Genomic DNA, 19844 nt, shown 5'->3' on the forward strand with positions numbered 1-19844 from the left:
GTCTCTCCCTCTCTGTCTCTCCCTCTCTGTGTCTCTCCATCTCTGTGTCTCTCCCTCTCTGTGTCACTCCCTCTCTGTGTCTCTTGCTCTCTGTGTCTCTCCCTCTCTGTGTCTCTCCCTCGATGCAGGAAGCCAGAGAAGGGTATACAGTACCTGATAGAGAGAGGCTTCGTATCGGACACACCGGTAGGCATCGCCCGCTTCATCCTGGAGAGGAAAGGACTGAGCAGACAGATGATAGGAGAGTTTCTGGGCTGCAGACAGAAACAGTTCAACAAGGACGTACTGGAGTGAGTGGCGAACCAATCAACTGTTCTGTCTGACTCTAACCAATCAACTGTTCTGACTGCAACCAATCAACTGTTCTGTCTGACTCTAACCAATCAACTGTTCTGACTGCAACCAATCAACTGTTCTGTCTGACTCTAACCAATTAACTGTTCTGTCTGACTCTAACCAATCAACTCTTCTGACTGCAACCAATCAACTGTTCTGTCTGACTCTAACCAATCAACTGTTCTGTCTGACTCTAACCAATCAACTGTTCTGACTGCAACCAATCAACTGTTCTGTCTGACTCTAACCAATCAACTGTTCTGACTGCAACCAATCAACTGTTCTGTCTGACTCTAACCAATCAACTGTTCTGACTGCAACCAATCAACTGTTCTGTCTGACTCTAACCAATCAACTGTTCTGACTGCAACCAATCAACTGTTCTGTCTGACTCTAACCAATCAACTGTTCTGTCTGACTCTAACCAATCAACTGTTCTGACTGCAACCAATCAACTGTTCTGTCTGACTCTAACCAATCAACTGTTCTGACTGCAACCAATCAACTGTTCTGTCTGACTCTAACCAATCAACTGTTCTGACTGCAACCAATCAACTGTTCTGTCTGACTCTAACCAATCAACTGTTCTGACTGTAACCACTCAACTGTTCTGTCTGACTGTAACCAATCAACTGTTCTGTCTGACTCTAACCAATCAACTGTTCTGTCTGACTGTAACCAATCAACTGTTCTGTCTGACTCTAACCAATCAACTGTTCTGTCTGACTCTAACCAATCAACTGTTCTGTCTGACTCTAACCAATCAACTGTTCTGTCTGACTCTAACCAATCAACTGTTCTGTCTGACTCTAACCAGTCAACCAGACAACTGTTCTGTCTGACTCTAACCAGTCAACTGATCTGTCTGACTCTAACCAATCAATTGTTCTGACTAACCAATCAACTGTTCTGTCTGACTCTAACCAATCAACTGTTCTGTCTGACTCTAACCAATCAACTGTTCTGTCTGACTCTAACCAATCAACTGTTCTGTCTGACTCTAACCAATCAACTGTTCTGTCTGACTCTAACCAGTCAACCAGACAACTGTTCTGTCTGACTCTAACCAGTCAACTCTGTACTATACAGTATTGTGTTCTGTCTGACTCTAACCAGTCAACTCTGTACTATACAGTATCGTGTTCTGTCTGACTCTAACCAGTCAACTCTGAACTATACAGTATTGTGTTCTGTCTGACTCTAACCAGTCAACTCTGTACTATACAGTATTGTGTTCTGTCTGACTCTCTCCCTCTCTTCATCCTCTCTCCCTCTCTTCCTCCCTCTCTCCCTCTCTTCCTTCCTCTCTCCTCTCTCTTCATCCTCTCTCCCTCTCTTCCTCCCTCTCTCCCTCTCTCCCTCTCTTCCTTCCTCTCTCCTCTCTCTTCATCCTCTCTCCCTCTCTCCATCCTTCATCCTCTCTCCCTCTCTTCCTCCCTCTCTCCCTCTCTTCCTCCCTCTCCCTCTCTTCCTTCCTCTCTCCTCTCTCTTCATCCTCTCTCCCTCTCTTCCTTCCTCTCTCCTCTCTCTTCATCCTCTCTCCCTCTCTCCATCCTTCCTCCCTCTCTTCATCCTTCCTCCCTCTCTCCCTCTTTCCATCCTTCCCTCCCTCTCTCCATCCTTCCTCCCTTTCTTCATCCTTCCCTCCCTCTCTCCATCCTTCCTCCCTTTCTTCATCCTTCCCTCCCTCTCTCCTCTATCCTCTCCCTGTCCAGTTGTGTGGTAGATGAGTTGGACTTCTCAGGGATGGATCTAGATGATGCCCTCAGGAAGTTTCAGGCCCAGATTAAAGTCCAGGGAGAGGCCCAGAAGGTGGAGAGACTGATCGAGGCTTTCAGGTAACAGCAGGATTATGGACTATAGCATGACCTGTGGATTTATATACTTTTATGATTTTTTTTTTGGGGGGGGGGGGGGTAGTTTGTGTTGTGCACAAGAGTATTCATTTTGTATTGAAAATGAATCTGCTTCATATCTAATCTCCCCCCCCCCTCACCTCCAGTCAGCGGTACTGTGTGAGTAACCCGGTGCTGATCCGACAGTTCCGGAACCCCGACACCATCTTCATCCTGGCCTTCGCCATCATCCTCCTCAACACTGACATGTACTCTCCCAACGTTAAACCAGAGAGGAAGATGAAGTTGGAGGACTTCATCAAAAACCTCAGAGGTGAGGAAGATGCTGACTGTTTTTGTTTTCAGAACCCGAGGTCAAAATTATCTGTTTTTACTTCTTCTCTCTTACTCCTCAAAACAGACAACCATAGTGTCTACGTCTATTTCTCTCACTTCATTGGCCAATCTCAGACTTTCCCCTTCTATCCTCCTCGTCATCTCTACCTCGTCTTCTACAGAACGTTAGGGAATGATTTATGGTAGAATTTGTATATCACTTCCTTTTCTCCGTTTTGATAAACTCTCCTCTGTGTGTGATATGTTTCCCCAGGAGTGGATAGTGGCCAGGACATTCCCAGAGACCTGTTAATAGGAATCTACCATCGGATAGAGAAGTGGGAGCTACGCACCAACGATGACCACGTGTCTCAAGTACAGGCTGTGGAGAGGGTTTTGGTCGGCAAGAAGCCTGTAAGTCAACATAAAGTAGAAATGGGTTTGGATTCCTCTATTGACGTTATATATCCAATCTAAAGTGATTCTCTTATTTTAGCATTTTATGAAAGTACAGATTTAATGAATGGTATATCACTGTAGTTAGTAAGAAACATGGGGATGGTGTGCTGCTTTAAAAGTTTAATAAACTTGTTATCTTAAGAGACAAGTAGGAGAAAATGCCTTTTGAAAGACTGACGAGATTTTCACACTTTCTAGAGTGTTCTAGAAAGAGAGTAGAGAGTTCTTGTTTTGTGTACGCCCATTCAGCATTGTTAACGCCCTCTTAAGCCTTAGCCCCACCCACGCGTGTAAACATGTGAGTCAGCATGCTATTGTCCTCCAGGAAATAGTCTCTCGACTTAAACCCGGCTAAATTCAGGACAGCAATATTTTTGTTGAGAGCTGTAGCAACACTTCTGCATTTGTCCAAAAAAAGCTATATTATGATATGATATATATTTCCAAAAAATCTGCAGTTGTAAAGATGATCTATGTACTGACCAGGGACCAGACACCGTTCTGTTATAGACAGACCAATCGGGACTCATCTCATATACCCATGGTTAGTGGGGAAAACCCCATACTGTAGATAGAATATATACCCCCCTTGGTTAGTGAGGGAAACCCCATACTGTAGGTCGAAGATATACCCATGGTTAGTGAGGGAAACCCCATACTGTAGATAGAAGATATACCCATGGTTAGTGAGGGAAACCCCATACTGTAGATAGAAGATATACCCCCTTTGGTTAGTGGGGAAAACCCCATTCTGTAGGTAGAATATATACCCCCCTTGGTTAGTGGGGAAAACCCCATACTGTAGATAGAAGATATACCCCCCATGGTTAGTGGGGAAAACCCCATACTGTAGGTAGAAGATATACCCATGGTTAGTGGGGGAAACCCCATATTGTAGGTCGAAGATATACCCATGGTTAGTGGGGGAAACCCCGTACTGTAGATAGACTCAAATTTTGCCTGATATGAAGTCGGATTCTGTAAACCTTTATGCTTAATTGTATATTTGAGCTGGTAAGCCTGAACTGCAAACTAACCTTTCTGCGTTGTGTAGTAATAATATTTTGTGTGTAGGTGCTCTCGCTGCCACATCGCAGATTGGTGTGTTGCTGTCAGCTGTACGAGGTGCCTGACCCCAACAGAAACCAGAGGACTGGAGTCCACCAGAGAGAAGTCTTCCTCTTCAACGACCTGCTCGTGGTAAGACTCACCTGTGAGCCCTCGGATAGGTTACGTGTGAGGCACATAGTGGGCCAACACGCTTTACAGGATAGAGAGAGTTTTGTTAATGCTGAGAACAAAATATACACAATATGTTTTAAAAACAGCACTCTTAAAATGTTCTCTGAACGTTACTAATACTTTTTTTTGTGTGTTTCTTTTTTTAATGGACTGTTTTCTTAACGTTCTCTGAAAACAATTTGAGAACATGACTTTAAATAGAACCATGAGGAAACCTGTAGGAAACCTGTAGGAAACCTGTAGGAAACGTTATGGAACCTTATGGAAACCTGTAGGAAACCTGTAGGAAACCTGTAGGAAACGTTATGGAAACCTGTAGGAAACCTGTAGGAAACGTTATGGAAACCTGTAGGAAACGTTATGGAAACCTGTAGGAAACCTGTAGGAAACGTTATGGAAACGTTATGCTTAATTAAAGTACTGAAAAATTCCCACGCTGTTTATTAATGTTCTCTGAACCTAAAAAGTTCAAACATTCCCCAATTTCAAACCAGTTGAAGAACGTCCCTAGAACGTTATTCAAAATAGAAATGTAACCATGTTTGAACTTTTTAGGAAACGTTTCGTTAAAGTAATGAAATACCAAAACAATAAATATCAAGCTCCTCGTGCCGAGAATTTTCCCAAAAACCGAGCAACTATCCTGCACCATTCCTAGAACGTCGTGCGAAGGTTTGTTCGCAAATTAACCATAGGACAACCATGCTCTTACCAAGCTCTAAGAAACATCTGGTTCTCAGAACGTTATGTGCTAGCTGGGATCATAAAGAGACGTCCCTCTTCTCCCCTACAGGTAACCAAGATCTTCCAGAAGAAGAAGACCTCTGTGACATACAGTTTCAGACAGTCCTTCCCCCTGGTCGAGATGCACGTTCACATTTTCCAGAAACAATGTAAGTGTGTGTGTGTGTGTGTGTGTGTGTGTGTGTGTGTGTGTATGTGTGTGTGTGTGTGTGTGTACTCCTGTAAGTACTGAGCTATATCCAGATTCTCCACCCTCCTCCCAGCGTGTGCTTCACAGTGTGTCATGGATATTAAATCATAGGATTGGTGTAAACATTAGCTGGAGGGAATTTCACCATTGTTGATAGCCATGACAGAAAGTGTTCACGTGCACACTATGGGAGAAGGGTGCAGAATTGGGAGGCAGTATGTGTCTCTCCGGCCATCTGTCTCTCCATCTGTCCCTCTCTAACCCTATCAATTCAATTCAATTCAAGGGCTTTATTGGCATGGGAAACATGTGTTAACATTGCCAAAGCAAGTGAGGTAGATAATATATAAAGTGAATATATAAAGTGATCTATCTATCTATCTATCTATCTATCTGTCTGTCTGTCTGTCTGTCTGTCTGTCTGTCTGTCTGTCTGTCTGTCTGTCTGTCTGTCTCTTTCTCTTTTTCTCTTTCTCTCTTTCTCTCTTTCTCTCTTTTTCTCTCTTTCTCTCTTTCTCTCTTTCTCTCTCTCTTTCTCTCTCTCTCTTTCTCTCTTTCTCTCTTTCTCTCTCTCTCTTTCTCTCTTTCTCTCTTTCTCTCTCTCTCTTTCTCTCTCTTTCTCTCTTTCTCTCTCTCTCTTTCTCTCTCTCTCTCTTTCTCTCTCTCTCTTTCTCTCTCTTTCTCTCTCAATTCAAGGGGCTTTATTGGCATGGGAAACATGTGTTAATTGCCAAAGCAATCTCTGCTATAAATACATCACCGTATCTATTCTCTGATCACAGCACAGAGGAGGCCATTTTAAACCTTCGTCCTGTTTAGTGATAATTCACCCTCGATAATTACATTTATGTCTATTTCTTTCATTTTTGTACATGACATGACAGTTATTTTTGAGACAACTACAATTGCATTCTCACCACTATAACATAACTGCATTATAGTTTGTAAATTACAACCATATGATTGTGGTATTGGATGGTTAGTTGTACGTGGGTGTTTGTGTGAAGACACCTCCTCTCTGGTGAAGACTGTGATTCAGTCCTCTTTCCTTTGCGGTACCTCTGACCAGAACCCTATGAGATGTCCACTGCGTCTGTGTTAAACACGTCTCCTCTCTCCCCTGCAGACTATCCCCACGGTATCCGTCTGACGTCAGCCAACCCTGGTGGGGACAGAAAGGTTCTGATAGTGTTTAACGCGCCGAGCCAGCAGGACAGAACGCGTTTTACCTCCGACCTGAGAGAGAGCATCGCTGAGGTGACGGAGATGGAGAAATACAGGGTTGAGTGTGAGTAGGACTATACTATACTAGTAGACTATACAGGGTGGAGTGTGAGTAGGACTATACAGGGTGGAGTGTGAGTAGGACTATACAGGGTGGAGTGTGAGTAGGACTATACAGGGTGGAGTGTGAGTAGGACTATACTATACTAGTAGACTATACAGGTTGGAGTGTGAGTAGTACTATACAGGGTGGAGTGTGAGTAGAACTATACAGGGTGGAGTGTGAGTAGAACTATACAGGGTGGAGTGTGAGTAGGACTATACAGGGTGGAGTGTGAGTAGAACTATACAGGGTGGAGTGTGAGTAGAACTATACAGGGTGGAGTGTGAGTAGAACTATACAGGGTGGAGTGTGAGTAGGACTATACAGGGTGGAGTGTGAGTAGAACTATACAGGGTGGAGTGTGAGTAGTACTATACAGGGTGGAGTGTGAGTAGAACTATACAGGGTGGAGTGTGAGTAGAACTATACAGGGTGGAGTGTGAGTAGGACTATACAGGGTGGAGTGTGAGTAGAACTATACAGGGTGGAGTGTGAGTAGGACTATACAGGGTGGAGTGTGAGTAGAACTATACAGGGTGGAGTGTGAGTAGAACTATACAGGGTGGAGTGTGAGTAGGACTATACAGGGTGGAGTGTGAGTAGGACTATACAGGGTGGAGTGTGAGTAGAACTATACAGGGTGGAGTGTGAGTAGAACTATACAGGGTGGAGTGTGAGTAGAACTATACAGGGTGGAGTGTGAGTAGGACTATACTATACTAGTAGACTATACAGGGTGGAGTGTGAGTAGGACTATACTATACTAGTAGACTATACAGGGTGGAGTGTGAGTAGGACTATACAGGGTGGAGTGTGAGTAGGACTATACAGGGTGGAGTGTGAGTAGAACTATACAGGGTGGAGTGTGAGTAGGACTATACTATACTAGTAGACTATACAGGGTGGAGTGTGAGTAGGACTATACTATACTAGTAGACTATACAGGGTGGAGTGTGAGTAGGACTATACAGGGTGGAGTGTGAGTAGAACTATACAGTGTGGAGTGTGAGTAGGATTATACAGGGTGGAGTGTGAGTAGAACTATACAGGGTGGAGTGTGAGTAGAACTATACAGGGTGGAGTGTGAGTAGGACTATACAGGGTGGAGTGTGAGTAGAACTATACAGGGTGGAGTGTGAGTAGGATTATACAGGGTGGAGTGTGAGTAGAACTATACAGGGTGGAGTGTGAGTAGAACTATACAGGGTGGAGTGTGAGTAGAACTATACAGGGTGGAGTGTGAGTAGGACTATACAGGGTGGAGTGTGAGTAGAACTATACAGGGTGGAGTGTGAGTAGAACTATACAGGGTGGAGTGTGAGTAGAACTATACAGGGTGGAGTGTGAGTAGGACTATACATGGTGGAGTGTGAGTAGAACTATACAGGGTGGAGTGTGAGTAGGACTATACAGGGTGGAGTGTGAGTAGAACTATACAGGGTGGAGTGTGAGTAGGACTATACATGGTGGAGTGTGAGTAGAACTATACAGGGTGGAGTGTGAGTAGGACTATACTATACTAGTAGACTATACAGGGTGGAGTGTGAGTAGGACTATACTATACTAGTAGACTATACAGGGTGGAGTGTGAGTAGGACTATACAGGGTGGAGTGTGAGTAGGACTATACAGGGTGGAGTGTGAGTAGAACTATACAGGGTGGAGTGTGAGTAGAACTATACAGGGTGGAGTGTGAGTAGAACTATACAGGGTGGAGTGTGAGTAGAACTATACAGGGTGGAGTGTGAGTAGAACTATACAGGGTGGAGTGTGAGTAGAACTATACAGGGTGGAGTGTGAGTAGAACTATACAGGGTGGAGTGTGAGTAGAACTATACAGGGTGGAGTGTGAGTAGGACTATACAGGGTGGAGTGTGAGTAGGACTATACAGGGTGGAGTGTGAGTAGAACTATACAGGGTGGAGTGTGAGTAGAACTATACATGGCTTTATAGAATACTGTATTATTCTGTAGGGGAATACAACAGAATTGTAGAATATACAACTAATGTGATCATCGTACACCTTTTAAAGCAAAGTAATCCCTAATGTGATTACATATACATTTTAAAGCAAAGTAATCCTTTCCCACTCTTATTCTCTACTCACTTCTTGCTCTCTTCTCTCGGTCACCCTCTTCCTCACCCTCCTCTCTTTCTCTCTCTCGCCCTCTTCCTCACCCTCCTCCTCTCTTTCTCTCTCTCGCCCTCTTCCTCACCTTCCTCCTCTCTTTCTCTTCTCTCTTTCTCTCTCTCACCCTCCTCCTCTCTTTATCTCTCTCGCCCTCTTCCTCACCCTCCTCCTCTCTTTCTCTCTCTCACCCTCTTCCACACCATTCTCCACTCTCTCTCTCTCTCCCTCTCTCTCTCCTCTCATTCTCTCCTCTCTCTTCCTCCTCTCTCTTTCCCTTTCTCCACTTTGCTCCCTCCCTACTCCCCTCTTTCCTCCTCTCCTCCTCCCTCTCTACAGCGGAGTTGGAGAAGCAGAGAGGAGTGATGAGGCCTGTTGTGGCCGGGCCTGACGGTGGTGGTCCCAGCGGCGGCGTGAAGGCGGTGAACGGCATTCTGCGTAGGCCCAGTCTGGACGACAGCTATGCCTCTGCAGATGGACTCAAACGTACTGCGCTCAGCTCATCACTGAGAGACCTAGCAGACACAGGTATGTACACACACACGCACTCACACACACACACACACACACACACACACACACACACACACACACACACACACACACACACACACACACACACACACACACACACACACACAATACTTGGGTGAAATACTTTATAATATGTAGGCCTACAGTAGGTAGCCTAGTGGTCAGAGTGTTGGACTAGTAACTGAAAGGATGCCAGATCAAATCCCCGAGCTGACAAGGTAAAAATCTGTCGTTCTGCCCCTGAACAAGGCAGTTAACCCACTGTTCCTAGTCCGTCATTGAAAATAAGAATTTGTTTTTAACTGACTTGCCTAGTTTAAAAAAAGTTCAATACAATTGTTATAAATATGACCTTATCAAAAAAAAACCTTATGAATATCTTTTCACTGGCAGTTTGTGTAATTGCTCACTTAAATATATCTAGACATCTACAATGCTGAATATCTTGTCTGTCATACATTCAGAGAAGAAATCAATAGAGTCCTCGACATGTGAAAACAAAGTGATTTGAAACAAACCGTTTGCCACAGAACAGTCATTCGGCAGGGCACTGTACAGACATTCTGCCTGAAGGTCAGAGCCAAGGCTTGCTGAGTTGTGAGGGAGTGAAATGTTAATTATAGATCAGGTCGTGCTCCACAGAAAAGAGAGAGATGGCACAGTGCTAAGGAGCTGTTATTGCAGCAGGTTGACGTTTATAAATGGACTGAGTCTGGTCCTTGAGGCAGAACTGAGCGAATTTCCGTTAGATGGGCCCAGTTGTTAAGTCAAAATTGCCTATATGAATGATGAATGGCATTTTATTTTCGTGACAAAATCGCCATTTGGCAACCCAACCCTTATGGGATTAACTGACACAAAAGCGAACATTAGAATAATTCACTGTGGTAATTAAATGACCATTCTTCTTCCTGTGTTCTCTGCAGTGAACATCACAAAAAGAGTGAAAATAAAATATATATGTTGTCACGTCCTTCCTTCTTTATGTCTCTATTTTAGTTCGGTCAGGGCGTGAGGCATTCTATGTTTGTGTTCTGTGTGTTATATTTCTAGGTGCTTGACCAATCATTGCCCATGATTGAGAACCATACTTAGGCAGCCTGTTTTCCCACTACGAGTTGTGGGTAGTTGTTTTGTGTTTTGTGTGAGTACCTGATGGAGTCTGCAAAAGACCTGAGACTGGGACGGAGATTTGTCTTCCAACAAGACAATGATCCAAAACATAAAGCAAAATCTACAATGGAATGGTTCAAAAATAAACATATCCAGGTGTTAGAATGGCCAAGTCAAAGTCCAGACCTGAATCCAATCGAGAATCTGTGGAAAGAACTGAAAACTGCTGTTCACAAATGCTCTCCATCCAACCTCACTGAGCTCGAGCTGTTTTGCAAGGAGGAATGGGAAAAAAATGTCAGTCTCTCGATGTGCAAAACTGATAGAGACATACCCCAAGCGACTTACAGCTGTAATCGCAGCAAAAGGTGGCGCTACAAAGTATTAACTTAAGGGGGCTGAATAATTCTGCACGCCCAATTTTTCAGTTTTTGATTTGTTAAAAAAGTTTGAAATATCCAATAAATGTCGTTCCACTTCATGATTGTGTCCCACTTGTTGTTGATTCTTCACAAAAAAAATACAGTTTTATATCTTTATGTTTGAAGCCTGAAATGTGGCAAAAGGTCGCAAAGTTCAAGGGGGCCGAATACTTTCGCAAGGCACTGTATATATATATATATATAAAAACATAATAAATAGTATTTTCTTTTACTACTTTAGGGATATCATTTTTCTTTCAATAACCTGAAACTGAAGCTAACCTAGCGTAGTAAAAAATATTCATATATAGATATAAATATTCATACATAGATATAAATATTCATATATAGATATAAATATTCATACATAGATATAAATATTCATACATAGATATATTCATATTCATATATATTCATATATAGATGTATAAAATGAACAGAAGTCACTTGAATCGAGTCTGGCACAAAGAGAACATTCATGTGGGAGACAAGCCTATACACACTCTATATTCACACGTATGCCATTTAACACACAGAAGATGACAGTAATTTAATTATAGGTCGCCCTTAATTATTTTATTCCAGGCTTAATCAAAATATTTTGCAAATGGAAATACACATGTGACAAGAAAACATTTCAGTTTCCCCTCATGACTACATAATACCAGGGTATATCTGGTGGTCTGTCTCCTCATGACTACATAATACCAGGGTATATCTGGTGGTCTGTCTCCTCATGGCTACATAATACCAGGGTATATCTGGTGATCTGTCTCCTCAGCTACATGATACCAGGGTATATATGGTGGTCTGTCTCCTCAGCTACATCATACCAGCGTATATCTGGTGGTCTATCTCCTCATGACTACATAATACCAGGGTATATCTCGTGGTCTGTCTCCTCATGACTACATAATACCAGGGTATATCTTTTGGTCTGTCTCCTCATGGCTACATAATACCAGGGTATATCTGGTGATCTGTCTCCACAGCTACATGATACCAGGGTATATCTGGTGGTCTGTCTCCTCATGGCTACATAATACCAGGGTATATCTGGTGATCTGTCTCCTCAGCTACATGATACCAGGGTATATATGGTGGTCTGTCTCCTCATGACTACATAATACCAGGGTATATCTGGTGGTCTGTCTCCTCATGACTACATAATAACAGGGTATATCTGGTGGTCTGTCTCCTCATGACTACAGAATACCAGGGTATATATGGTGGTCTGTCTCCTCAGCTACATAATACCAGCGTATATCTGATGGTCTATCTCCTCATGACTACATAATACCAGGGTATATCTGGTGGTCTGTCTCCATAATAGCAGGGTATATCTGGTGGTCTGTCTCCTCAGCTACATAATACCAGGGTATATCTGTTGGTCTGTCTCCTCATGACTACATAATGCCAGGGTATATCTGGTGGTCTGTCACCTCATAAGTACATAATACCAGGCTATATCTGGTGGTCTGTCTCCATAATACCAGGGTATATCTGGTGGTCTGTCTCCTCATGACTACATAATACCAGGGTATATCTGGTGGTCTGTCTCCTCATGGCTACATAATACCAGGGTATATCTGGTGGTCTGTCTCCTCATGACTACATAATACCAGGGTATATCTGGTGATCTGTCTCCTCATGACTACATAATACCAGGGTATATCTGGTGGTCTGCCTCATCAGCTACATAATACCAGGGTATATCTGGTGATCTATCTCCTCAGCTACATAATACCAGGGTATATCTGGTGGTCTGTCTCCTCATGGCTACATAATACCAGGGTACATCTGGTGATCTGTCTCCTCAGCTACATGATACCAGGGTATATATGGTGGTCTGTCTCCTCAGCTACATAATACCAGCGTATATCTGGTGGTCTATCTCCTCATGACTACATAATACCAGGGTATATCTTTTGGTTTGTCTCCTCATGACGACATAATAACAGGGTATATCTGGTGGTATGTCTCCTCATGACTACAGAATACCAGGGTATATCTGGTGGTCTGTCTCCTCAGCTATATAATACCAGCGTATATCTGATGGTCTATCTCCTAATGACTACATAATACCAGGGTATATCTGGTGGTCTGTCACCTCATGACTACATAATACCAGGGTATATCTGGTAGTCTGTCTCCTCATGACTACATAATACCAGGGTATATCTGGTGGTCTGTCTCCATAATACCAGGGTATATCTGGTGGTCTGTCTCCTCAGCTACATAATACCAGGGTATATCTGGTGGTCTGTCTCCACATGACTACATAATACCAGGGTATATCTGGTGGTCTGTCTCCTCAGCCAAATAATACCAGGGTATATCTGGTGGTCTGTCTCCACAATACCAGGGTATATCTGGTGGTCTGTCTCCTCATGACTACATAATACCAGGGTATATCTATCTGGTGGTCTGTCTCCTCAGCTACATAATGCCAGGGTATATCTGGTGGTCTGTCTCCTCATGAATACATAATACCAGGGTATATCTGGTGGTCTGTCTCCTCATGACTACATAATACCAGGGTATATCTGGTGGTCTGTCTCCTAGTGACTACATAATACCAGGTTATATCTGGTGGTCTGTCTCCTCATGACTACATAATGCCAGGGTATATCTGGTGGTCTGTCTCCATAATACCAGGGTATATCTGGTGGTCTGTCTCCTCAGCTACATAATACCAGGGTATATCTGGTGGTCTGTCTCCACATGACTACATAATACCAGGGTATATCTGGTGGTCTGTCTCCTCAGCCAAATAATACCAGGGTATATCTGGTGGTCTGTCTCCACAATACCAGGGTATATCTGGTGGTCTGTCTCCTCATGACTACATAATACCAGGGTATATCTATCTGGTGGTCTGTCTCCTCAGCTACATAATGCCAGGGTATATCTGGTGGTCTGTCTCCTCATGAATACATAATACCAGGGTATATCTGGTGGTCTGTCTCCTCATGACTACATAATACCAGGGTATATCTGGTGGTCTGTCTCCTAGTGACTACATAATACCAGGTTATATCTGGTGGTCTGTCTCCTCATGACTACATAATACCAGGGTATATCTGGTGGTCTGTCTCCTCATGACTACATAATACCAGGGTATATCTGGTGGTCTGTCTCCTCATGACTACATAATACCAGGGTATATCTATCTGGTGGTCTGTCTCCTCAGCTACATAATGCCAGGGTATATCTGGTGGTCTGTCTCCTCATGAATACATAATACCAGGGTATATCTGGTGGTCTGTCTCCTCATGACTACATAATGCCAGGGTATATCTGGTGGTCTGTCTCCTCATGAATACATAATACCAGGGTATATCTGGTGGTTTGTCTCCTCATGACTACATAATACCAGGGTATATCTGGTGGTCTGTCTCCTCATGACTACATAATACCAGGGTATATCTATCTGGTGGTCTGTCTCCTCAGCTACATAATGCCAGGGTATATCTGGTGGTCTGTCTCCTCATGAATACATAATACCAGGGTATATCTGGTGGTCTGTCTCCTCATGAATACATAATACCAGGGTATATCTGGTGGTCTGTCTCCTCATGACTACATAATACCAGGGTATATCTGGTGGTCTGTCTCCTAGTGACTACATAATACCAGGTTATATCTGGTGGTCTGTCTCCTCATGACTACATAATGCCAGGGTATATCTGGTGGTCTGTCTCCTCATGACTACATAATACCAGGGTATATCTGGTGGTCTGTCTCCTCATGACTACATAATACCAGGGTATATCTGGTGGTCTGTCTCCTCATGACTACATAATACCAGGGTATATCTATCTGGTGGTCTGTCTCCTCAGCTACATAATGCCAGGGTATATCTGGTGGTCTGTCTCCTCATGAATACATAATACCAGGGTATATCTGGTGGTCTGTCTCCTCATGACTACATAATGCCAGGGTATATCTGGTGGTCTGTCTCCTCATGAATACATAATACCAGGGTATATCTGGTGGTTTGTCTCCTCATAACTACATAATACCAGGGTATATCTGGTGGTCTGTCTCCTCATGACTACATAATACCAGGGTATATCTGGTAGTCTGTCTCCTCATGACTACATAATACCAGGGTATATCTGGTGGTCTGTCTCCATAATACCAGGGTATATCTGGTGGTCTGTCTCCTCAGCTACATAATACCAGGGTATATCTGGTGGTCTGTCTCCACATGACTACATAATACCAGGGTATATCTGGTGGTCTGTCTCCTCAGCCAAATAATACCAGGGTATATCTGGTGGTCTGTCTCCTCGTGGCTACATAATACCAGGGTATATCTGGTCTGTCTCCTCATGACTACATAATACCTGGGTATATCTGGTGGTCTGTCTCCTCATGACTACATAATACCAGGGTATATCTGGTGGTCTGTCTCCACAATACCAGGGTATATCTGGTGGTCTGTCTCCTCATGACTACATAATACAAGGGTATATCTGGTGATCTGTCTCCTAGTGACTACATAATACCAGGTTATATCTGGTGATCTGTCTCCTCATGACTACAAAATACCAGGGTATATCTGGTGGTCTGTCTCCTCATGACTACATAATACCAGGGTATATCTGGTGGTCTGTCTCCTCATGACTACATAATACCAGGGTATATCTGGTGGTCTGTCTCCTCAGCTACATAATGCCAGGGTATATCTGGTGGTCTGTCTCCTCATGAATACATAATACCAGGGTATATCTGGTGGTCTGTCTCCTCATGACTACATAATACCAGGGTATATCTGGTGGTCTGTCTCCTCAGCTACATAATACCAGGGTATGTCTGGTGGTCTGCCTCCTCATGAATACATAATACCAGGGTATATCTGGTGGTCTGCCTCAGCTACATAATACCAGGGTATATCTGGTGGTCTGTCTCCTCATGAATAGTAGTTATCCACCTGCTGTCCTACAGGAGAACTGTAGTTATCCACCTGCTGTCCTACAGGAGAACTGTAGTTATCCACCTGCTGTCCTACAGGAGAACTGTAGTTATCCACCTGCTGTTCCAACAGGAGAACTGTAGTTATCCACCTTCTGTCCTACAGGAGAACTGTAGTTATCCACCTGCTGTCCTACAGGAGAACTGTAGTTATCCACCTGCTGTTCCAACAGGAGAACTGTAGTTATCCACCTTCTGTCCTACAGGAGAACTGTAGTTATCCACCTTCTGTCCTACAGGAGAACTGTAGTTATCCACCTGCTGTCCTACAGGAGAACTGTAGTTATCCACCTGCTGTCCTACAGGAGAACTGTAGTTATCCACCTGCTGTCCCAACAGGAGAACTGTAGTTATCCACCTGCTGTCCCAACAGGAGAACTGTAGTTATCCACCTGCTGTCCTACAGGAGAACTGTAGTTATCCACCTGCTGTCCCAACAGCAGAACTGTAGTTTAGAGAGAAATAGTCCACATTAGAATCTCGTGTTAGTGTTCACTGATACAGCATAATAATAATGCAGTCTACATGACACCACAATATATGACTTTTGTTATTCCTTGCTGGGTGCAGGAAAGCGGGGCCGCCGGAACAGTGTTGGCTCTCTGGACAGCACTATGGAAGTAAGTCTGCTAGTCTGGGGGGGGGGGGGGCAGTGTTGGTCTGCTAGTCTGATATAGAGGGGATGGGGGGGAGGTCAGTGTTGGTCTGCTAGTCTGATATAAAGGGGACAGGAAAAAGGGGGGGGGGGGGTCAGTGTTGGTCTGCTAGTCTGATATAGAAGGGACAGGAGAAGGGGGGGGGGGTCAGTGTTGGTCTGCTAGTCTGATATAGAGGGGACAGGAGAAGGGGGGGGGGTCAGTGTTGGTCTGCTAGTCTGATATAGAAGGGTTAGGGGGGGGTCAGTGTTGGTCTGCTAGTCTGATATACAGGGGACAGAAGAAGGGGGGGGGGGTCAGTGTTGGTCTGCTAGTCTGATATAGAAGGGACAGGAGAAGGGGGGGAGGTCAGTGTTGGTCTGCTAGTCTGATATAGAGGGGACAGGAGAAGGGGGGGAGGTCAGTGTTGGTCTGCTAGTCTGATATAGAGGGGACAGGAGAAGGGGGGGAGGTCAGTGTTGGTCTGCTAGTCTGATATAGAAGGGTTAGGGGGGGAGGTCAGTGTTGGTCTGCTAGTCTGATATAGAGGGGACAGGAGAAGGGGGGGAGGTCAGTGTTGGTCTGCTAGTCTGATATAGAGGGGACAGGGGAGGGGTGGGGCAGTGTTGGTCTGATATAGAGGGGACAGGAGAAGGGGGGGGGGGGGGGTCAGTGTTGGTCTGCTAGTCTGATATAGAAGGGTTAGGGGGGGGTCAGTGTTGGTCTGCTAGTCTGATATAGAGGGGACAGGAGAAGGGGGGGGGCAGTGTTGGTCTGATATAGAGGGGACAGGAGAAGGGGGGAGGTCAGTGTTGGTCTGCTAGTCTGATATAGAAGGGACAGGGGAGGGTCAGTGTTGGTCTGCTAGTCTGATATAGAGGGGACAGGAGAAGGGGGGGGGGGGTCAGTGTTGGTCTGCTAGTCTGATATAGAAGGGTTAGGGGGGGGTCAGTGTTGGTCTGCTAGTCTGATATAGAGGGGACAGGAGAAGGGGGGGGGGGTCAGTGTTGGTCTGCTAGTCTGATATAGAAGGGTTAGGGGGGGGTCAGTGTTGGTCTGCTAGTCTGATATAGAGGGGACAGGAGAAGGGGGGGGGTCAGTGTTGGTCTGCTAGTCTGATATAGAAGGGTTAGGGGGGGGTCAGTGTTGGTCTGCTAGTCTGATATAGAGGGGACAGGAGAAGGGGGGGGGGGTCAGTGTTGGTCTGCTAGTCTGATATAGAAGGGTTAGGGGGGGGGTCAGTGTTGGTCTGCTAGTCTGATATAGAGGGGACAGGAGAAGGGGGGGGAGGTCAGTGTTGGTCTGCTAGTCTGATATAGAAGGGACAGGGGAGGGTCAGTGTTGGTCTGCTAGTCTGATATAGAAGGGACAGGGGAGGGTCAGTGTTGGTCTGCTAGTCTGATATAGAGGGGACAGGAGAAGGGGGGGGGGTCAGTGTTGGTCTGCTAGTCTGATATAGAGGGGACAGGAGAAGGGGGGGGAGGTCAGTGTTGGTCTGCTAGTCTGATATAGAAGGGACAGGGGAGGGTCAGTGTTGGTCTGCTAGTCTGATATAGAAGGGACAGGGGAGGGTCAGTGTTGGTCTGCTAGTCTGATATAGAAGGGACAGGGGAGGGGTGGGTTCCTCCCCAATCAAACTACCACTGCAATATGGCATGATGCTTCTGGATGTTTTCAATACCCTGCATGGTACTATTCACTACTGCTTGATATCGTGGTGGATTGAAAGGGCCTTACATGCATGTGTTTGCCTCACCAGTTGCTGATGGGATGGCAGTAACATAGATATGGCATGTCTTTTAGGCTGTTAACTTTATTGGTGGTATTTAACATCTGTCGTCAGTGCCGGAGGTGTGTGTTCTGTCCTTATAATGATGAAATAAAAACAGCCCTTTACTGACCCTCCTCCCCTCTGTCTCTCTCTCCTCTCTCTCCTCTCTCCCTCCTCCCCTCCGTCTCTCTCTCCTCTCTCCCTCCTCCCCTCTGTCTTTCTCTCCTCTCTCTCCTCTCTCTCTCCTCTCTTTCCTCTCTCCCTCCTCTCTCCCTCCTCCCCTCTGTCTCCTCTCTCCCTCCTCCCCTCTGTCTCTCTCTTCCCCTCCTCTTTTTCTCTCCTCATCTCTCATCTCTCTCTTCCTATCCTTCTCTGGTCAGGGCTCCATCATTAACAGTCCCAGGCCTCATCAGCGCCCCCACATGGCTGGGGGTGTAATGCCACCCGGCTGCTATGACATCCAAGACTACCGGCCTCACCACCCCATCCTGAGCCCCGGGACGGGGGTGGGGGGTGGGCCGGGGCTAAATCACAATACCGCTACTGGGACGACGGCACTGGGTCCCAGCAGCGGAGACCGAGGGGGGACGGGAGCCCTGGGGAGCGGGTCTGGAGGGGGAGGGGGCAGTGGAGGCTCCTTCCTGGGTTCCCTGTTTGGGAGCAAGCGCTCCAACACCAAGCCCCCTGGTCCTCTCCCCTCTCTCCCCCCTCTCCTCCCACCTGGGCTGCCACACTACCCTGCACCTGTCCCCCCGCCCACCACCGGCGGCCCGCCCCCACACTCCCCCTCCGCCCTCAGCAACTCCGACCCAGGAGGGCCCTCCAAGATCCAGGCCCTGCACGCCCAGTACTGCCACAACAGTACCGCAGGGCAGCAGCCTCCTCCATCCTACTACCATCACCACCACCGCTACCACGCCCAGACAGGGCCCGCTCCCAGTCAGCCCTCCTCCACCGCCCAGGGGGCCCCTGGGCCTCATACCATCAACAGGGGCCCCCTGGTTGGGGTCCCCAAGCGGCCGGGCCCCGCTCCTGCTCCCTCCCAGCTGCTGCAGCATGGTGTACAGGGTCAGGGGGGGTTCTATACCAACATGGGAATTTCTATGGGGGTAGGCTGCCCCCCTCCGCCCCTTTCTCCACATTCTCCTCACTCCCCTGGGCCCCCGACCCTCTACCACACACACTCCACTCACGGTCGAGGAGGAGGAGAAGTCGCCAAGCTCCCTCTTACTCTCTCGCGCTCGCAGCCCCACCCTCACGCCCACACCCATGTCCCTCATCTTACTGCTCATTCCCACAACCACAGCCCCCATCCCGGCCTTTCCCTCAGCCCCCATCTCGCCCAACACCCTCAGCACCAGACTCACTTCATCTTTGCCGCCCCGCCCCCACAGACCCCTTCCGCCCGGCACGTTCCACAGGCCGACGCCCACAGCCACGCCCAGTACCTCCCGCTCTCCTCCATACCCCCTCCCCCTCCTCACTCCCCTTTACCCCCCCCTTCCTCCCCTCACACCCCGCTTACCCCTCTCTCCCCCTACACCCTCCAGCTCCAGCCGCCCAGCCACCCACCCCAGCTCCAGGGAGGGCAGCAGGGGTCTGGCGGGGGCAACAGCAGCACGGGGTCGGGCAGCACCACCAGCTCCAAGTCAAAGCCTATCAACCGCATCAGCACGGTGGTGTGAGTGTCAGGAGACGCAACAACCCTCCCAGACACCAGGGGGCACCGCTCGTCAGACTGAGGTCATCAGACCAGGACAACTACAGGTTTAAGAGGGGCCACGTCCAGGTC

The 19844-nt window shown here is 46.4% G+C and overlaps 1 protein-coding gene across 1 annotated transcript in view; it reads left to right on the forward strand.

Moving 5' to 3' along the window:
* LOC110491184 (IQ motif and SEC7 domain-containing protein 1-like) overlaps positions 1-19611 on the forward strand; it is a gene marked incomplete at its 3' end in the record, with an annotated part of 75927 nt that extends 56316 nt beyond the window's left edge. Inside the window, exons 5-14 of the mRNA XM_036945798.1 lie at positions 129-290; positions 2052-2174; positions 2339-2505; positions 2782-2921; positions 4041-4166; positions 5002-5101; positions 6269-6430; positions 8937-9125; positions 16217-16266; positions 18433-19611. Of these exons, the coding sequence (XP_036801693.1) occupies positions 129-290; positions 2052-2174; positions 2339-2505; positions 2782-2921; positions 4041-4166; positions 5002-5101; positions 6269-6430; positions 8937-9125; positions 16217-16266; positions 18433-19611 (2398 nt within the window). The remainder of the gene's footprint in view (positions 1-128; positions 291-2051; positions 2175-2338; positions 2506-2781; positions 2922-4040; positions 4167-5001; positions 5102-6268; positions 6431-8936; positions 9126-16216; positions 16267-18432) is intronic.
* Positions 19612-19844: the final 233 nt, after the last annotated feature.

Source organism: Oncorhynchus mykiss, chromosome 16, assembly GCF_013265735.2.
Source record: "Oncorhynchus mykiss isolate Arlee chromosome 16, USDA_OmykA_1.1, whole genome shotgun sequence".
Lineage (NCBI taxonomy): Eukaryota > Metazoa > Chordata > Actinopteri > Salmoniformes > Salmonidae > Oncorhynchus > Oncorhynchus mykiss.